An 18,929-nucleotide genomic window follows, 5' to 3' on the forward strand; every position below is an offset into this window, starting at 1 on the left:
AGAATGGCACTGAAATCAGCTCCATTCGACAAGGGTGGAATTTTGGAGTAAACATGCCTAGGATTGTGATGCAAGGTGACACCCACACCCTACACCTAAAGCACATTTATATCCCATAAAAAGTCATGTCTTCTTGCAAATAACCCTGGGAACTGTAGACTTGTAACAGAGCTACAAATCCCAGCATCCTACAGTTCTCAAGCGTCCGTGGTGTGGATGTGACCTAAACAGAAACCAGTTGCTCTGCAGCACACCCAGGAAGCACTGCCACATATAGAATGTAACAAGTGGATCCTTTCTCGGTGCCCATTGGGCTCAAGGCAGCAGAGCTATTTGCACGTTTACTCAGAAGCAAGTCCAGTGAAAGCCAACGGGGCTTGCTCCCCGGTACGCGTGCAAAGGCTCTTTTCCAGCCTTTTCGCTGACTCGTGACACGCTTCTGAATGGCGCGTGCACACGACCGCCGCCCCACGCGTGTTTACTCAGAAGCAAGTCCCGCCGGGTTCCACCGAGCCAGCGGCAGCAGAACCGCCGCTTTACGGAGGTCACCTTCCGGGAGGAAGAAGGCGGGTCGTCACGCACGCCCTTTGTGACGCGGCGCCGCCCGCTAAACAGGGACACCCGCTAGCCGCCGTTAGAAGCTCGTAGAAAAGGAGAACGGCTGGCAGCTCGGTGACGTCACCGGCTGCTCCTTTGGCCGCTGACGCTTTAAAAGGGAAGCGGGGGCTTCGCGCGGGAGGATCGGCTCAGTTATCGCCGCTCATTGCAGAGTTCCCCCAGGAAGTACGGCTGACGGTGAGTTCTCCCAGCCTGCCGGTAGAGGGAGCATGTGCGCCTTCTGAGTGGAGCGCGCGCGCGGGAGAGGAAGGCTTCCCTCGGGAGGGTCTGATGAACCGCGCCTTCCCCCAACCTGGTGCCCTCCGCGTGTGCTGGACAACCAACTCCCGCCAACCCAGCTGGGGGTGATGAGAGCCGTAGCTGGCGGAGGGTGTTAATCGCTTAAGCCGCTTCGAGGTCTTTTGGGTCACGGAGCGGTCTATAAGTGGAAAGAGCGCTCAAGCAAATAAAGTCGCTCCTCTTCCCGCGGCACAAGAGGGAAGCACGAGCATTGCTTTATTTGTGCTCGCGCTTTGCAGGGTGCGCCACTGTATGTAATGTTGCCCGCTTTGGATTATTTATCATGCCTTCGCTTAATAAGCTGAGATAAGAACGAGACTATTCCTTTTTCTTTTGTAGGGTGAGTAATCAAATCCAAAAGCCACACGTGCCCTCTTTTTTTGGTCCAAATAGGGAAACTAGGTGCTTCCAGAGATGTGCTTTGGGTGGGAGTGGTGCTGTTTGTGCACGGAAGCGCTTTTTTTCTTTTTCTTGCAGCATCCAGGTGGTGATTTCATCAAAAGGCCGGTTTGTATTCTTACCCCTCCCCAATTGAACCTAAGTGTACCATTTCTGGTAAAAATCTGACAAGTTTTTCTAAAAAAGAAAAACGAACCTGTTGCCAATATCTCTTCTACAGTATTTAGCCCCCTTCTGGAAGCACCCTGTAAGTCCTAGCGTTGAAACAATCCAGGATATTAAATCAACTTATTTAATGCCCAGGCTTGTTTTGAAATTGAACGGTATAGTTTCCCAGTCTGAATGCTCATCCTATGAAGGGGGCAAGTGGGGGGAGGCAAGAGGTTTACTTATATATTGACTTATTAAGCTAAGATATAGTCACCTCTACTTGCCCTGTATAGCATGATATCATTTGTGTGATATGTGTTACCTTCTCTTCTCCTCCTTCCCCTCATTGGCTTGCAGGGCCACACATAGTGTGGTGACATAATGCCACTGACTGCATTGCACAAGGCATAACACCATGGCTTAATGTTATGTGAACAAGCCTTGGACGTAACAGCTCTCCCCGATCTTCCTTGGGCATGGTTGTGAGGGCAAGATCGTAATGTTCTGTCTGAACCCAGACAAAGTGTTGTTTGTCTTAATTATGTTGGCTTGTGAAGTCTTCTTTTCCTAAAGTATAGTTAAAGCTAGCTGCAGTTTAGGCACTGGATGTAACAGTAAACAATGGTGAATTAAAAACAGAAATCATCCCACAGCTGCACCAGGGGAGGGCAGAGGAAGGGAGACCATGCTTGCCCAAGACTCCTTCATATAATGCTAAACCAGCACTTAGCATTGCATCTGAACCAGGTCATTGCCACTAGCTCCCCTCCTCCTCCTCCTCATCACTGCTGCCGGCTTGCTTAACAGGCAAAGGAGAGGTGAGGGGGAATGGTAAGCAGCATGAGCAGCTGCTTTCAGATGGGTATTTGGTGTGGGAGTGGGGCTCCTCATGCATGGAAGCAATTTGAAGCCTCCATATGATCTTCTTGGCATTAAAATGCCAGCCTATGTCCCCCCTCCCAACGCAGAGGGGCTGCAGGGTTGTGGGCTTCAGTAAATGGGCAGGGCAGCTTTTGGGTAATGAAAAAAGAACCTGAATCTTTGGGGAGATGGCTAGGAAATGTAGTTATTGATCTCCTCCCTCTGTCTTTTTGGTTAGCGTGTTTGTGACTGCCTGAACAAATTCATTGGGCTATATATATATTTTTAAAGTCAGGACACAAGAAATGGAGTCCCAAGAAATAAGCTTGAACCGCTATCGCATGCAGCGCACAGCAACACTGGCCCAGGAAGTTCTGGAGCGGGCAAGAACACGGAAGTTGAACTGGCCATTGCCTGCGACATTTGAAAGGAGGGCTTTTCAGGTAAGTGCTGTAACCAAAGGCAGCTGCTTCCATACCTGAACCTTTTAATGCTACCGAGAAGCTGCTGTTCCATTGTGAGTAAGTTGTAATAATACCTAAACAGAGCTGAATGTCCTCTGCGTACTTCTGGCCCACTATGGTTAAGAGCTCGGTTTCACTCTAGATGCACCAACAAAGAGATTAGACAAAGTTACTCAGGGGCGGTGCATCCAATTTTGCCACTTGGGGCAAAATGGGAAGTGCCACCTTGCCACTGACGATGACGCCATAACTGCTACTGCACACCCTGTTCCATCTGCTGGCAAAGAAGCACCACAGCCATTATAGCCCATTTCAGGCAAGATCATGCTGATTTTGAGTGAGCTCTTGCATGCTCTGCAAGATTTTGGGTGAGGACTCGCCCAAAGTGGATGTGATCTTGCCTGAAATCGGCGCTGATGGGCTTGCTTGGGGGGCTTTGCCACCTGAGGCAGCGACCTCACCCTGCCTAATAGCTGGTCCGACTCTGGTGTCATCTAATGATTCTTTGGGGTTCCCATTGTTCCCATTATTCCCAACCATTGGCCTTGCTGCCTGGGGCTGATGGAGTTGGAGTCCAGCAACAGCTGGCTATTCTGGTTCCAGATGATAAGGCCGTGTCTGCTTCTGTTGTGTATCTTACAAGATTGCTTGTATAACTAACTGAACAGGGGGTGCTACTTGGCTCATTACAAAGATTGCTAAATATAATTGTCACTGTAGATACTGCCTTTTCTCAAAGGTTTGCCCTGCATGTAGGTATGTAAAATATTATTTCATGTGCCATCTGTGTTTTCCTTTACCTGTTACCTTTTTGCCCACATTTTCTTTCTTGAATCATCAAGCAAGTTATTTTTGCCTGCCATTTGTTAAACGTGGGACTCTGAATAAGACAGAAAATGTCAGGTAAAACCAAATGGGAGGCAAACAGTTGTTGTTGTTTCATTTGTTAAAATGACACATACTCAGTCCACAGCAAACTGTACAAGACTGAAATCTTTTCTGAAGCAGCAATAATCCAAAAGAAACCACTCAAATGTTCTCTTTACTTCAGAAACTAAGAAGATTTTTTTCAATACCAGAAATGGAACTGAAATGAAAATCTCTCCGTAAAACTAAAATGTAAAAATGTCATTCTACCCCTTTAGAGGATTTGTAGTGTCTCATCAAAACCCTTGATGTGCATGAAGTCAAGGCAGGGTGGGTGAGCAAAAGAACAGAATTCTTCCATAACTCTTAGGGTAAGGGAATAGAATTCTGCCACAACTCTCAATATCCTGTTTCTTTGATTGGATAGCTGCAGGAAGCACTTGATAATAGCTTATAATAATCCTCAGATATTGGATAAAGAGCTGCAAGGAGTAGTTCAGAATCTTTTGCTACTGTCCATGAGCAACTGTGGTTCATCATGTTATCAGAACTCTGACAACCTGTGGTTAAGCTTAACTGGTTTGTCTTAAACCACAGTTTGTTTTCGTAGAGATATATCCTGCCTCTCTTCATCTCTTCATGGAAACTACAAGAAAGAAGATTCCACCTAAACATTAGGAAGAACTTCCTGACAGTAAGAGCTGTTCGACAGTGGAATTTGCTGCCAAGGAGTGTGGTGGAGTCTCCTTCTTTGGAGGTCTTTAAGCAGAGGCTTGACAACCATATGTCAGGAGTGCTCTGATGGTGTTTCCTGCTTGGCAGGGGGTTGGACTCGATGGCCCTTGTGGTCTCTTCCAACTCTATGATTCTATGATTCTATTCTATGATTCTATGATCCATGGAACCCAAAGCATTCATGTGTTTTCCAAGTAGTCACCCATCCAGGCACTGAGCAGACACATGCCTTATGTGGCTTCAGACCCTATGAAGCCTGTTTGTTTCAAGAAAATATAGTTAAAATAACCACAGTTTAAGGTTTAGCTCAGATCAGTTGAAACTCAGCATATGGCCTGGAACCCTGTCTCTATTTTGGTTTTGCTCTGAGCAATGAGCGTGTTGCCATTGCAAAGTAACAGAGACAGAAGCATTGGTTTAAACAGGAGATCTTCCTATAGTAGCAGCTGTGCATAGGAAGGAACAGTCATTTTGATGATGACATAGTTGCAAGCCTAACTAGTTTCTTGCTGTATCTAATGTAAGCATATGCTCCTTTTTGGCCCTGAGGGATTTTCCATCATCTCCCACCAGTAATTGGATTAAGTCTAAATATGCATTTCCTGGGAAAGTGCCACTGTCTTCCCTCATGAGGGATACTCCATGTGAGTTCTGATTAGCCAGAGACCTCTCATGACCAACATTTAGGGAAACATATTGATATGTTTAGTAGTGATTCTGTTAACTAGCATCTAATGTTCCTTACATGGGGTCACAAAGAGTCGGACACGACTAAACAACAAAATGTTCCTTCTGTCCAGAACTGTTATTAAAGCAATTGCCCATTGTGTTAGAGCTAATGCCAGAAAACCTGTTTCCTATAACTGGACATCTTACAGATCCAAAATATGTCCACAAACCCTGTGTTTCATGCCTGCTGTAATACTTGGATGCCTTCAGGGGCCATAGTTTGACCTTTCCCTTCCCTTTTCTCCCCGTTTACCTGCCTCTCATCTGTGTTTATTTTCTTTGGATTAGTCAGGAGCATCGTGGAAAGCAACAGCCAATGCTACATATCATGTAAGGAATGCCTTTTTCTGTTTTTGAAACTTTGTTAACTAGAATCTAAGGAAGCTAAGGTTGGAATCAGCACTCCCTAGGAAGGCTTGCTTGCCTTCAGTCACCCCATCACATCCTGAGCCAACAGTGTTCTTTCAGAGGATAGAGGAAAACATGCAAGTTTTCATCTTCTGCTTATAAAGGGCTCACCACCCAAATGAATTGATTACACTACAAAGAACCTTGGGTTCAGTTACAGCCATGCCACCACAAGTCATGGTGAAACTTTAGAAATCACTTCTGTTCACTCTCCCTTCCTCATGAGAAGTGATTATTAGTGTCTTCTCTTTCCAATCCCTAGTTTTCTCATTTCCTTAATCTTGCCGTCTGCTAATACTTGCATTAACCAACACCCAGTCTTTTGCATTTCAGCTTTTCCCTTTGAGGGTTTAGGATTCCACTGCAACTCAGCTGGTTTTTTAGTACCTGATCCATGCAAGGCGAATTCTTCTCCTCCCATCTTCACCTAGCTTAGTAATACCAATAAAGTGGTACCTTGGGTTAAGTACTTAATTCGTTCCGGAGCTCCATTCTTAACCTGAAACTGTTTTTAACCTGAAGCACCACTTTAGCTAATGGGGCCTCCTGCTGCCGCCGCGCTGTCGGAGCACGATTTCTGTTCTCATCCTGAAGCAAAGTTCTTAACCTGAAGCACTATTTCTGGGTTAGCGGAGTCTGTAACCTGAAGCGTGTGTAACCTGAGGTACCACTGTATAAATTTATAGATCAGGCAGCTTTTGGTAGCCTGTAACTGTTTTTTTTAACAACTAGCCATCTTGCTATTCTACATTTCTCTATTGTATTGATACTTCCAAGCTGCAAAATCATTTAACTCACTGCCAACCATTTCGTGAAAAGAAAACATTTCATATTCATTTTGACAATATTTGTTGGTTCTCGATCATTTTTCCAAGTAAGCAAGGCAGTATTTCTAAATTGTCACCATTGTGGTGGGCAATTTTCTCTAGATTAAAGATCTCCAATGCTGTGCCTCTGTGAATATATGTGTAAGATACAGGCTCATGTGTATGTGTGAATAGACTCGCAAGTAGATCCAACAGCATATATAGAACACTAAACTGTAGTTAATGAAAACCAAAGCGAAAGTTTTCCTTCTACAGTGGTGGAGGATAATGGAGGGGGGAACTCAAGCCTGAGGCTTGCTATGACTTGTTCCTATCACAGTAAACTATAATTTAATATGGAGATTTCAGTATAAAAAATGACATGCAAACACAACCACTTTGTTGCCTTTTTGGGCTGTATATTTCCCATTGTTTTCATAGTGACAGGACATTTTATTTCATGGAAACAGGAAGGCGAGGATGAAGATGCATGTCTTGCTGCTGCTTTTGCTTCTGTTGCTGAACACATGGGCCACATCTCAGCAGAATGCGAGGTAAATGGTTCTTGAGATGGAAGCAATGACTGCTGTCCTGGGAGTCAAGTACAGAAGCTTGAGTGACAACTATTAGGGACATAGGAAGCTGCCTTACATACCATTGGTCGATGTAGCTCAGTACTGTCTTCACCCACTGGCTGGCTTTCCAGGGATTTAGGCAGGGGTCTCTCCAGGCCCGGATATTGAATCTGACACCTTGTGCGTGCAAAGCATGAGTTCTACCAGCAAACCACATTAAGGCTATATTGCAACTGCATTTTAGGAAATACCAGTTTATACTGTGTTGAATTATCAAAACTCAATGGGCTGAAGGAACACCAAATCGCCATCAAGCAAGTCTGGATTCTGTTCCATGAGTATCTTTGTCAGCTTCCTCAGAGATCCCTTTGACAGGGTGGAAATGTTCAGGATTTTCCCCCTCCCATGAATCATTTATCATGTCTAACACGAAAGAGCCAACATTCAGGCATATTATATTTCAGCCTTGTATTTAACAAGGCTCTTGCAGCTAGAAAGTCCATGCAAGATCAGCCTGTTCCTCCTTTGATAGCCTGTATAGCTACTGTGATAGCTGTAGAAAGAGGAAAGACACTTTCTCCCTAGTCGGCATGGGACCACAGTGGGCTAGCGGAAGAGGAATGGAGCAATCTGCCCCCGCACTGGCCAGCTTGACAGAAGAGGCAAGCTTTTTCTTACTATCCTGCTGAGAGCTGAAGCCTGCATTTCTGGGATTTCCTGCCTCCATGGAGAAACTGTTAAGTTTCTTTGCAGGCTAGTAACATTTGTGGGGTTATTGGCAGGGCTTTCATTTTGACATTTCTTGGGGATGCGGGCTTCTTCTGACTTTGCAGTACCAATTTCTACACTGATTTAATTACCCCAACACTTCCAAGCGCTTGCTCTGAGGGCAGCGATCAGCATGGGCCAAATATGAATCAAGAGACATCCCAATTTCCCATTGTCAGGAAAGGGATCCAACCACATGGAGCAGAATGCGGGAGGAGGAGTTGGTCAACTTATTTATAGCAGAGATGGGAAAGCTGTGACCCTTTGGATGTTTTTGGACTCCAACTCCCATCAGTCCTGGCCAGCATGGCCAATAGTCAAGGATGGTGGCAGTTGTAGTCCAGCAACATCTGGAAGGCCACAGGTTCCTAACCCCTGATTTACAGTACCAAATACAGGCATTTGTCTGACAAAGTCCTTTCACATTTGTCCTTCTGGTGGCAGCAGAGACGAGGAAATTGTTACTCACATCTTCATGGGGCAGGCCCACATTAAGACATTTCGTTATTTTAGCACCACACATACTTCTTGGTTTAGTAATTAATATTTTCTTCTTCAACTCTATTCCAGAACTATTACTGTTGCGTACCACCATTTCAATTCAAAGAGTACGAAGTTGCACATATATTCAGATACCACAGCAGGGAGTCATCTGCAAACTTGCTAAAGGCATTTGAAAATGAGGTGAGTGTACTGAACATAATTCTCCATTTAAGCTAGGAATGGCTAAACTGCAGCCCCCAACCCCCAAATTACAGCTTGAGGGCCACAGGTTAGCCATCCCCATTTTAAGCAAAGATATGTTGTCCAAGGTTCAACTTACTCAAAGGAGTCTCTTGATGCCACTTCAACCAAGCCTCTGCTAATCTTCTAAATGACATATAAATTTGTAATTTATTTGGAAGAATTTTCCAACATTGCCTTAAGGGGCATTTTGTTATCAGTATGGACATCTCCTCCTGTGGACATCTTCCTACTGTATTATCCTATCCTTCCAGAATTATCCTTCCCAGGAGAGGCTCGGGCACTCTGCAGGCCCCGCAGTAAGTGCCGTCCCCAGTCTGCCCCCCTGCACCCCCAAATATGCCTCTAAAGCTGCTACAGGCGCCTTCTTGATACTTGCTTTGTGCTGATTTGGATTAGTTCTGTTTGCTTGAGGCTGGTGGATAGGCTGAACTTGGTCACATCCAGCTTGAGATTCCATAAACTATATCTGCTCTCTCTAGGAAAGTAAAAATGTCCCAATAGTGGAAGAACCTGGTTGTCCTGATACAGATACAGCTGCTTTAATTCCAGCAGAGAATGCTGAACATAAAATAAAAGCAAGTATAAGTTCACTTAACATTTTAAGGTTTTTGTGGGTTTTGTTTTTATCTGTGCAGGGTGCACAGGCATTCAGTTGTTCGATGAATTAGAATGCATAGTGCTTCTGGAATGAAATAAATGCTATTGGTTTTTACATAGAGGAAACCACAAACACACTCCATGGTGACTTCCCCTCCCAGCTCCATCAGCCGACATGCTCCTGAACATAAATAATCAGAATTCTTTGTTAGCTACAGTAATTTCATTTTAAAATTTTATTTATTTAAAACTTCTTTATATTGTCTTACATTTAAAAAAAGGTGGTGGTTGTTTAGTTGTTTAGAGCAATAGCCACAGGAGTCTTACGGGACAAACACAGCAATCTGGTATTAATGAGCTGCAAAGGTCTGGGAGAACATATGTATTTTTTGCAGGTTCTGGAAACCCAAGTACAGTAGGGAGGATCCTGTTCCAAAGGGTCGGCACCATAACAGAAAAGGCCCTCCCCCTTTTTGCTGCAGGATGGACCTCAGCAGGCTGTGGCACAACCAGGAAGACTTTATTAGATCATAGCAACCATGCAGGTCTTTATGGGAGAAGGTTTTGTGTCTGGACCAAAATTGTTTAGGGCATGGTAGCCCTACATTTATCACATCCTGGATTCACCTCTACACACACACACACCCCTGGCTATCTCAAAGGAAGCAATGATGGACAAAGGTCAAGGGGGCACTTGGCCAGCTGAACTTTACTTTAGCCCACATTCTCAAGCTGATCCACAAAAGCTGACTAGATGGTATGTCAGGCACATCACTCAGACATGTTACTGTGGTGTCCTAAGTCTTGAAGGTGGGCAATTTTGTCCACAAAGTGCCTTGGAAACTTCCAAACACAACCAATCAATAAGTCACCCTCTGGTTATGCAGTATGTAAAAATATAAATCTCACACCACCAGCAGCACATCTTACAAGAGGAGGATGTCCTTATAGTTATCCAGACACCAAATACCCCACCCACCCAACCATACAATTCACCTGACTTACTCTTGGGAGCCTCTCCCTCCAACCACCAGTCATGCTCTCACCTGGACAGCTGCTCTCCAGATACCCCTGGCTCTCACCCAGAGGTGTCTTTTCACATTCAGCCTCACCCATAGCTCTCACCTAAAGTGACAACACTTCATTGAGCAACCCACTTCACCAGTCAGCCAAGAGGATGGCATCCCTTTGTGTTACCACAAGGGCAAGGGTGCCAAATGTTGTCTAAGCATCTCAGAGCAGCCGCTCTCTTCCTCTCTCACCACCAGCGTTCTTGGTCTTGTCAGTTGTCTTCTAGGACAAGTTGAGTTTTGCATCTTTGCGTTCATATGCTGTGGTTAAGAAAATTTGATGAGAGATTTTTTGTCCAAATAGTTAAACATTTATTTTAGTAGTTGGAGCTATTTAGCATAAGAACATGAATGGGGTTTTGATTTGAAAAATCTTGACATGTATATTTTATATTCAGGATATCTACATTGAAGTTTCTCCTGGCACCTACACAGTCTCTGCCTCTTCGTATGACAACACAGTCAAACAAACACATCTGGTAGACGTTCGGTCAGGAGAAAGTGTAAATTTGACCTTTGATTTATGACCGATAGTCTTTCTGTTTCATCAAGGTAACAAATGAAATAGATTTTGGTGTCTTTCAAGTGTCACTTTTTAAATAATTTTTTCTCAGGCTATTTACCCTATATAATTAAATATGATCTCAGGTTTTATGCTGTCTGTATATTATAGTGTGAAACTTTGTTCACATTTGCCCTAACTTGAATCATGTGTATTTTCACTTTTATACTATGCAATGCCTTGTAAACAATAAATTTAAAAGTGCAAATGTTTTTGAAAAGACTTTAAATTCTTTGTTATTTGCCTTTCCGAAGGAACTGCTAATGTAATGGCAGAGGCTATTGAAATGAAAACAACAGAATAGAAAGGGGAGTCTTACTTAGTTACGTAGTTCCAGGTAACCGCAGAGTGCACCATTTAGTCAGTCACAGATATTGGTGGTCGAATCCTAGACTAAAATGCATTGCTGCTAACAGAGCATATTTATTCATCTGGAAAACATGAGTTTGACCAAACTGCGGGAGGCAGTGGAAGGCAGGAGTGCCTGGTGTGCCCTGGTCCATGGGGTCACAAAGAGTTGGACACGACTAAACAACAACAACAACTTCCCTTTTTGTTAACCTGGCTGGTCCCGAAAGTCCAAAAACAGTTACTTCAAAATATATTTGAATTTTCTGTTGTACTGTGGTTAGATGCACTGATCTCCCCTAGGGCCCATCCAGTGTTGAAACAAGAGAACACTTGTTAATTTGCTGGGGAAATTACCATATATATAATTTATTAGATGCTAATGATCCAACATCATTATCCTAAATATCTTAATATATTCTTGTGGACCCACAAAAAAGTAGAATAAAAAACAAGCATATGCTTTCAGTGGAGGGTGGTTTTTTCTTTTCTTTTTTACTGTGTTCCTTGCTCTCCTCCTGAGGATGGTTTGACATCTTTGTGACCCAAGACTTCCTTCACAGTAAGTTGCCTTCGAGGAAACTGTTCAGTAGTTTCAAACATGGCACTGTGGTTGATCAGTGCAGTTGGGGACGGATCCATATAAGGAACTGCTTTGGTTTCAGATCTTTCCTTTCTGCAGGTGCTGTCCAAAGTATAATTGGTTCCTATACATGATAGTATAACACTTAATTTGTGAGTAGTTAGATGAAGACAAAATAATCAAACAAGGTATGAAATAGGGAACCGAGTGTTTTGGGGGTTTCCCCCCCTCATGATTTATTATTTCAACATCCCTCTCTTCTGTTAAGGCAATTGGAGACAACTGTGGGGGGGTATGGCTCACGATTTGACTCGATATATATTACTACTTCATGCAAATTATTTCATAAAATTTATACACCACTTGATTGTAAAAATAAAAAACCCCTCAAGTGCTTTTCATCTACACACACACACACACACACACACACACACACACAGTTAACAAACCAGAAATCCCCAAGTATGTTAGTATCTGTGATACCATTAGCAGAAAAATCAGTCTCAGTATAGCTGTTCACCTCAACCAGTATGATAATGCCAGGTAGTTTTTGGCACTCTTCTACCTTCCACTTTAAAGCTCATTCAAAGTAAATATTGTGTACCGTGGCTGTTATGACGAGAGTTGGGATGGCTTCTCTTCCAGTATTTCCAACAAGGTCTCCTGATTTCTTGCAGCTTGGGCTTTTCAAAAAGACTAGAATCCGTGTTCACTGCATGATCTACCATTGTGGTCTTGGTCAAACCTGTTTCTGTACCACTTCTGGAACTGGAGGAGCATGAAGAAGAAGAAGAAGAGCTGGACACAAGAGTGGCTGGTTCTTCCTTTGAAGGCCCTTCCACTGCCAGTAATGGTTTACTGCTGAACTCTTCTTCAACATTTCTCTGGGATGGTTCGGTTAAAGAGGGTGGCCACCAGCAGCCACTGTATTTAGGGCAGCAGCAGAAAGCGTACTGTGGATGTCCAAGGAATGAGCATGTGTGTTGAAAGCACCTGGAGCAAGGGGAGATGAAAGAGCAACATGGCCTCTGGAGCCGGCAGAGGCCACCTACAGCGCATCCATGCATGGAGCCTGTTATAGCCCTACGTGAGCCACTGTAGTGACCGGGTCTTTGGAGTTGCCCTTCAGATGCTTTCCTGCTGGTAAGGGGCATCCGGATCATCTCCACAATCCTCTCCCACTGCACTGGGGAAATCCACAGGGCTACACCCAATGGGACTTTGGCTTTCTTGCCATTCCAGAAGCTGACTATAATTTCTTCATCTTCTTTCCCTGTTTTGAAGAGAAAAATATAAACTGGGGAAAGCCGTCACTCTCCTCAATTTATTAAATTTCTATCCTAATTTTAAGGAAGGGACTGGGGCTGTGGTGTTTTTATTGTATGTTTCCGTATGTGATCTTTTACATGTATATAAATGCTTAATTGTCTAAATAAAATATCTATATTTAAAAAAATCGATTCTGCCCTTCTTCCCAAAGGAGCACAGCTAATGCTAATAATAGTTTGCCAGTTTAAATCAATCTGATTAAGAATAGTTTGTCAGTTTTAATCAATCTGATTATGTAGCCACAAAAGGGTGGTCTTTATATTCCAGTCTAGAAAGTATGCATGATAATTAAATACCTGTTTGAGGGTTTTTTAAAAAAATATTCACCAGAGCTTTGACATAAGCAGTATTTTTCCACCATATGCATAATTTAATAGTAAATGAAATACGAAGAGTAAATGAAAACCACAGGAGCATACTGCACTTCCTATGTTCAGGGCTATATTATACATATACACACAAAAAGCTAGTTCAGCTACTGGCTCATGTTAAAAAATAAACAAACTGGGTTTTACCTCTCAAGGGATCCCTGGTTTCCATGCCTTGGATGGTAGTGCCAGGGCCATATCTTTTTTGCTGTGGCTCCCAGGGTGCCAGCACTTTATCACCTGGCAGTATGGAATGCCTCATTCCATTCACACACTCAAACATGTCACTGCTGGCTGTTTCTTGCACGCATGTTGTGTCCTCACTCAGTCCAAATGACTTGGCAAACTGTACAAGAAAGGTTCTTTTCTCACCCTGGTGCCAGAAACAAGATGGGGAATTAAAATGAAAAACTTAACAAGCTGTAGTCATGAAATAATCAGCAGTCACATCTATGATAGCTTAAGAAATAAAGGGGAGGAAATGCAGGATGCTGGCCATGTTAGTACAAAGTTTTTGATGTTGGAGGAAAATGTTAAGCTTGTGTCTTTTCATGCATGGTTTTTAAAAAGTTGATCAGGGTGGCAAGATAACAAGAAAAACAATTTAAAGCTGTAGAAAATAATTCTATACCAAAAAAACCACACCTTTTGCTGTTAACTTAAAGTAGAAAACATGCCGCTGTTCAGCTGGCATGCCTGGAAAAACTATTCTCAAAGGGCAAGTTCATAATAAAATGCTAAACAGATATAGCTCAGTGGAAGAGGATGCACTTTACAGGCAGAAATCCAGTTTAAAAGAATTAGCTAATAGATGGTATGGAAGATATCTGAATGAGACCTTAGGCAGCTACTGCCAGCCAAGAGTAAAGAGTATTGGGCTAAATGAACAATAGTCTAATCTGGTATAAGGCAGCTTCCTGTGTTCCAACCGTTGGTAACAACTTTAGGAATTGCAAAATGGATGTGGGGTTTATCTGCCTACAATGGCTCCCCTATTAATTTCCAGAGAGGAGCATTACAGTAGGCTATGGGCGTAGCCAAGGGGGTACAGGGAGGGGCAGCTCCCCCCCCCATAATCAGTAAAAATACATAGCTAACTGAGGTTCTCCACCCTAACAAAAATCCTGGCTACGCCCATGCAGTAGGCACATCTGTGTGTGTTGGGTTGGCCGCATTTCCTATGTTACAGAAAGCAGTCCTCTAATTGAAGGACTTATCAAAGGACAGGCAGCCTCTACTTAAATGTGTCCTTTGGTCTAAGTTTGGTTTAAAGATTAAAGAACCATTAGAAGGAAGAACTGGAGCCTTGAAGTTGGCCATCAACAGATAGGACCTGGACCAAAGACTGAGCTGGCCCATAGGTCGCAGTTTCCCCCACTACGGTGAGATATATGGAATTTATTTTTACGTTACATTCGTCTGATGGCATTCAGTTAATGAGTCCCATCAGTGGAAGCCTGCACAGTGACTTAGATTTGTACAATGGGGCTTTCCCTCATCTCTTTCACCTGTGTTCTGCCTGTGCTCCCCAAATTGACTCGGGGGGGTGTTAGAGAGCACCCCTAGAATAGCATGAGGAGGGAGGAGAGGGGGATTGTTCTGTCTGGCAAGCTTGTCCTGTTAGTATTATCAACATAGTACAATGTTGAATTCTTCCCAGTATTTCCTCATCTGCATAAATAAGCATATGGAATTTTTATGCTAATCACATTTTGTCCTTTTAATTAAAAAATCCTCTTTTTTTAAGCAATGCATAAGTGGCCACCATGTTGTGTAATGAAAGGAATCAAACACTACAAAACAAAAATATATTATTGCCAGTCACTCCCACTACATGCTGAATACCAGGCATTTCAAATTTGTCAGTCTTCCAGAAACTTTGATAAACAGCCTTGCCTTTTTCTTACACTTCAAAAACAGCACAACATTTTTTTTTTAAGTTTCAAGTGCTAACAGCTAATGAATTGAAGGTTGTTTTTCCTGTGTACAGAGGACAAAAAGTGTCAAGTTTATATATATTAACACGCTAAGACATTTCCAGCAAGTATAATGTCCATCCGTTTACTCATAACAACGGATGGGATATTGTCCCCAAACAGCATAAATCTCCAGATACACTTGGCAGGAAGGTTAAACACACACACACACACACACACACACACACATACAAGATAACCTGTGCCAATAAGTTGGACAGAGACTTGGGTCACAGCCACACCACACATTTCAACCACATAGCTTTGCCTAAACTAAGAATTTTGGCACTGGTAGTTTGTTAAGGATGCTGGGAATTGTAAATTGTGAGGGGTAAACTACATTTCCCAGGATTCTTTGAGGGGAACAGCATGTACTGTAAATGTATGGTGTAGTTGTGACCTTGGCAGCAGTAGGTCTCATGCAAGATGGACCTCAGACAAGTCAAATGAAATCTAGAAATTTCTGAAAATATGGGAAAGTGGTTGTCAAATGGGGCTGAAAGCTTGGTGGTAATGTGACACAATTTTCAAATACAGATTGTAGCAACTCTGTGCAATAAATGGCTAGAGAGTGGTCCTCATGATCCATCAGAATTCCCAATTATTCAGCAGGTAAAAGGAGGGAAGGATGCCACTAATATTAAAGAGTTTTTTTCTCCATCAAAATTAGGCAGACACCAACTTCTGTTGAATGCAGCAGTTGTGATTGACATACATCCCTTGCCCAGAATCTGATGCCTTTAGCAGAATCCATAAAGATTCTGGGGTGAATTATTAATGTCCCATCTACACATGCCAGAAAAAAATCATATAGCAACTTGCCTCTATAATAGCTTTTATTATTGTGCCAGGATAATAATAACCATCAGTTTCTCTTCTTGCCAAAACAGGAATGCCAACAGTGTCCAAGGATCTCTCCAAGTTTTTTACTGCCTCACATGTTCTAAGAGGAGGAAAATGGAGGCAGTGGCCGAAATGTAAACACCTTCAAATAACAGAGAAAGTGTTAATGCTTGTTTTATCTACACATGACAAGGAAAGCTACTTCATCTACAACAGCTAGAACCTTGATGCAGATGCAAAAGTTTTACCTCAGGAGTATTATTCTTCCGTACCCCTGTTTTGGCATCAACAATACCCCTCACCCCACTTGAAAAATCCAGAGATGTATCTACAATGCAACATCTATAACTGAACACTGGAATGGAATTTGCGTATGAGAGCTGGCATTTCAAAATGCAGCTCTTTTTTTGAACTCTTCAACTTTAGTCTGCCCACCCCCATGCACACTTGTTATTACCTTGTTGTGATGAGCGGTCTAACAACACAGGCAGGATGTGCTGAAATGGCACCAGTGCAGGTGGAACTGGGATTAGCTGTGAAGCTGCTATGCACAGGTTTAGCTGATGCTAGCATTGCACAGCAATGACTGTGGTACGGCAAAGAGAACCAGGTGCAGCCATCCATTCCTTTCGAAGTATTTCACTACCGAAAAAGAAAAGGGAAAAAAGCAACCACCCCATAAGGCACGTTAAGTATTCTGAAGGAGGAAAACATGTCACCATGACATAACAGTAATTGCGGCCACTGCTCAAGCTCATAGCTTGGGCGAGTTCTCCTGAATGTCATCTGCGACAGTTATGAATCAGGCCCTAACGTCTTACATTGAATGGGAATAGATTTGAAAGTACTAACTACTGGTAAGGAATTAAATTCTTTATCTGGACCAACTTTTTACAAAAGCACAATTGTGAGGAACGGCTGAGTTCTGCTCGGGATTTGAAGGTGATGAGCAAAACTGACATCGCTATAGAACTAGCAGCACTGTCCAAAATAACAGCAGCAGCATCAACAACGATAACTTGATAATCCCCATTTGGTGTCTATATTTGTATGGTCTTACTTTTTAAAAAGCCCCATCTCCATTTCCTAGCCACCATCCCGCAGAACAATGCCACTGTTTGTCAGTTGCAATCCTGTGCTCTTTTTTAAGGTTTTAGGATTCCCTGCTAAATACAGCATTTAAGATTATGTTTGAATGTGCAATTCCTGGAATCGCAAGGGAGAAGAAGGGAAGAAGGTAGATGAAAGTCTACTGGTAGACTTTTTGGTTTTTATTCTGTGAACCTCCCTGAGACCTCTGGGTATAGGGCGGTATATGAATTCAATAATTATTATTATTAATAATAATAAATCTCTATGTGATTATTAATTCAGTTCAAGTGCAAGAAAATGTGTGGAAAATACCCACTACTTCAGTATAAATAAAGCTGCAATTGTAGACACGCTCACATGGCAATATATCCCAGGGGTGCTTGCTTCTGAATAGACATGCATAGGTTTGTATTGTGAATTTTTGGTGAAATACAGCAACTTTTTATGTAATACAGAAAAAACACCAATGTAGCATGGAAGTAGTAAGTAGTAAGTACAGTAAGTAGTAAGTACAGTTGGTCCACACAGGTTGGACCAAACAACAACAACAATGGTTGTGCGTTTTTGCATAGGTCTCTGTTTGTAAATAAATTCTCTGAGCTTGGTGGAGAAGTTTAAATCTTTTTGTCCAGAACAGCACTATGTATCCTTTTTGCTGCTGTTGCCAAAATCAGTGGAGTTGGGCAGAGGGAGGAAGATTTGCTTGGGAGCCAGATCAGGTCTCCAGAATGGGGGTTAGCCACCTAACACAGGGGTTCTACTCAAGATGATCCTCAACCATCTACATTGCTGGTGGGACAACTCGGTTATTGGTGTAGGTAGGATTTTGCAACCTGCATGGTCAGTTTGCCGTCGTCAGTTGCAATGTGCCTGTTTTTCCAGAAACACTTCCCACATCTCTGCATATCACATTAGAGGTTGGTATGGGAATTAGACAAATCAAATCTATTAATAAGGCAATCAAATACAGGTTATAGCCAAGAGAAACATTCGCCCTGCTTCCCTTTGTGCACTCCATAACCTAACCAGAAACATAGGAATAGGTTATATAGGTTGTACTCCCAAAGTACCTCATGATTCAGAAAACACCTCAGGTAATGCTTCCATAGTTGAAATAGGTTTAGAAAAAGTCGTTCCATTTAAGTCATGCAAAATTATGGTGGGAAAATATTTTGATCTGTTCTGCGTTCTCTTGTGCTTCATAATCACTGCCTTCTTGCAACAAGGGAATGATCATACAGAGAAATGGCATGTGAAGAGAGAACTTACTCTGCGGCTGTCAAGGTAAGATTTGCAACGTGACAGTAAATGCCAGGCATTTATCAGGCACGCTGGCAAAAAGATTTTGTAGCACTTCAGAGATTGATACAATCTGACTTGATTATGGGTGTCAGCATTAAAAAGGAGATGGGTGTTTTTCAGAGTGCTCATCATGTGCTTATTATTTTGTTGGTTAACTGTTTTAGCATTTCCCAGGAGGAAAAACAAAAACAAAAGAGGTTTGAGGGCTGGGAGACAGGGCTCACCTCTAACAGAAGGACTCCCTTGAGAAAATATGTAGCAACTGTGCAATCATTAAGACATCAAATCATCTGGAAACTGTATACTGCTGACATGCTAATTCAAGCATAATCAAGACCTATATTATCTGTGCCTCACTTCTATTTTATTCTAACTAGGCCTGTCAACCAAATAAATAAAATTTACACCTGCTTTCTTGCTATTAATTGATTACAGTATATTACATGTAAATCA

At 42.6% G+C, this 18,929-nt stretch overlaps 2 protein-coding genes across 7 annotated transcripts; one reads left to right on the forward strand and one right to left on the reverse strand.

Annotated features, from left to right (window-relative positions):
- Nucleotides 1-583: 583 nt before the first annotated feature.
- On the forward strand, nt 584-13,022 carry AKIP1 (A-kinase interacting protein 1). 5 transcript variants are annotated; one of them, XM_083600240.1, is made up of 8 exons: nt 841-1,237; nt 2,599-2,750; nt 5,391-5,432; nt 6,787-6,870; nt 8,230-8,343; nt 8,886-8,981; nt 10,472-10,625; nt 12,244-13,022. In XM_083600240.1, exons 2-7 carry the CDS (start codon nt 2,613-2,615, stop codon nt 10,598-10,600), a joined length of 603 nt encoding a protein of 200 aa, XP_083456366.1. In that variant the 5' UTR covers nt 841-1,237; nt 2,599-2,612; the 3' UTR covers nt 10,601-10,625; nt 12,244-13,022. The 5 variants fall into 5 exon arrangements, with proteins under 5 accessions (XP_083456369.1, XP_083456367.1, XP_083456365.1 ...); XM_083600241.1 differs by lacking the exons at nt 841-1,237; nt 12,244-13,022 and adding an exon at nt 587-795 and having other exon boundaries at nt 2,603-2,750; nt 10,472-10,855; XM_083600239.1 differs by lacking the exons at nt 841-1,237; nt 12,244-13,022 and adding an exon at nt 587-795 and having other exon boundaries at nt 10,472-10,610.
- LOC310755859 (uncharacterized protein C11orf16 homolog) lies at nt 9,222-17,055 on the reverse strand (the record flags this gene model as incomplete). 2 transcript variants are annotated; one of them, XM_083599231.1, is made up of 5 exons in its annotated part: nt 9,222-11,690; nt 12,171-12,839; nt 13,411-13,636; nt 16,062-16,224; nt 16,540-17,055. In XM_083599231.1, the coding sequence occupies 5 exons, from the start codon at nt 16,704-16,706 to the stop codon at nt 11,479-11,481; spliced, it is 1,437 nt and encodes a 478-aa protein (XP_083455357.1). In that variant the 3' UTR covers nt 9,222-11,478. The 2 variants fall into 2 exon arrangements, with proteins under 2 accessions (XP_083455357.1, XP_083455358.1); XM_083599232.1 differs by having other exon boundaries at nt 16,062-16,182; nt 16,540-16,706.
- Nucleotides 17,056-18,929: the final 1,874 nt, after the last annotated feature.

The sequence above is a fragment of the Podarcis filfolensis genome, assembly GCF_964270895.1.
Source record: "Podarcis filfolensis genome assembly, chromosome: 1".
In the NCBI taxonomy this organism is placed as follows: Eukaryota; Metazoa; Chordata; class Lepidosauria; order Squamata; family Lacertidae; genus Podarcis; species Podarcis filfolensis.

Bases quoted from the DNA above. Each gene is read 5' to 3' on its own strand.
- AKIP1 (XM_083600241.1), top strand. From the start codon at position 2,613: ATGGAGTCCCAAGAAATAAGCTTGAACCGCTATCGCATGCAGCGCACA. The intron at 2,751-5,390 runs GTAAGTGCTGTA...TCTTTGGATTAG, and splicing joins TTGAAAGGAGGGCTTTTCAG to TCAGGAGCATCGTGGAAAGC. The intron at 8,344-8,885 runs GTGAGTGTACTG...TGCTCTCTCTAG, and splicing joins TAAAGGCATTTGAAAATGAG to GAAAGTAAAAATGTCCCAAT.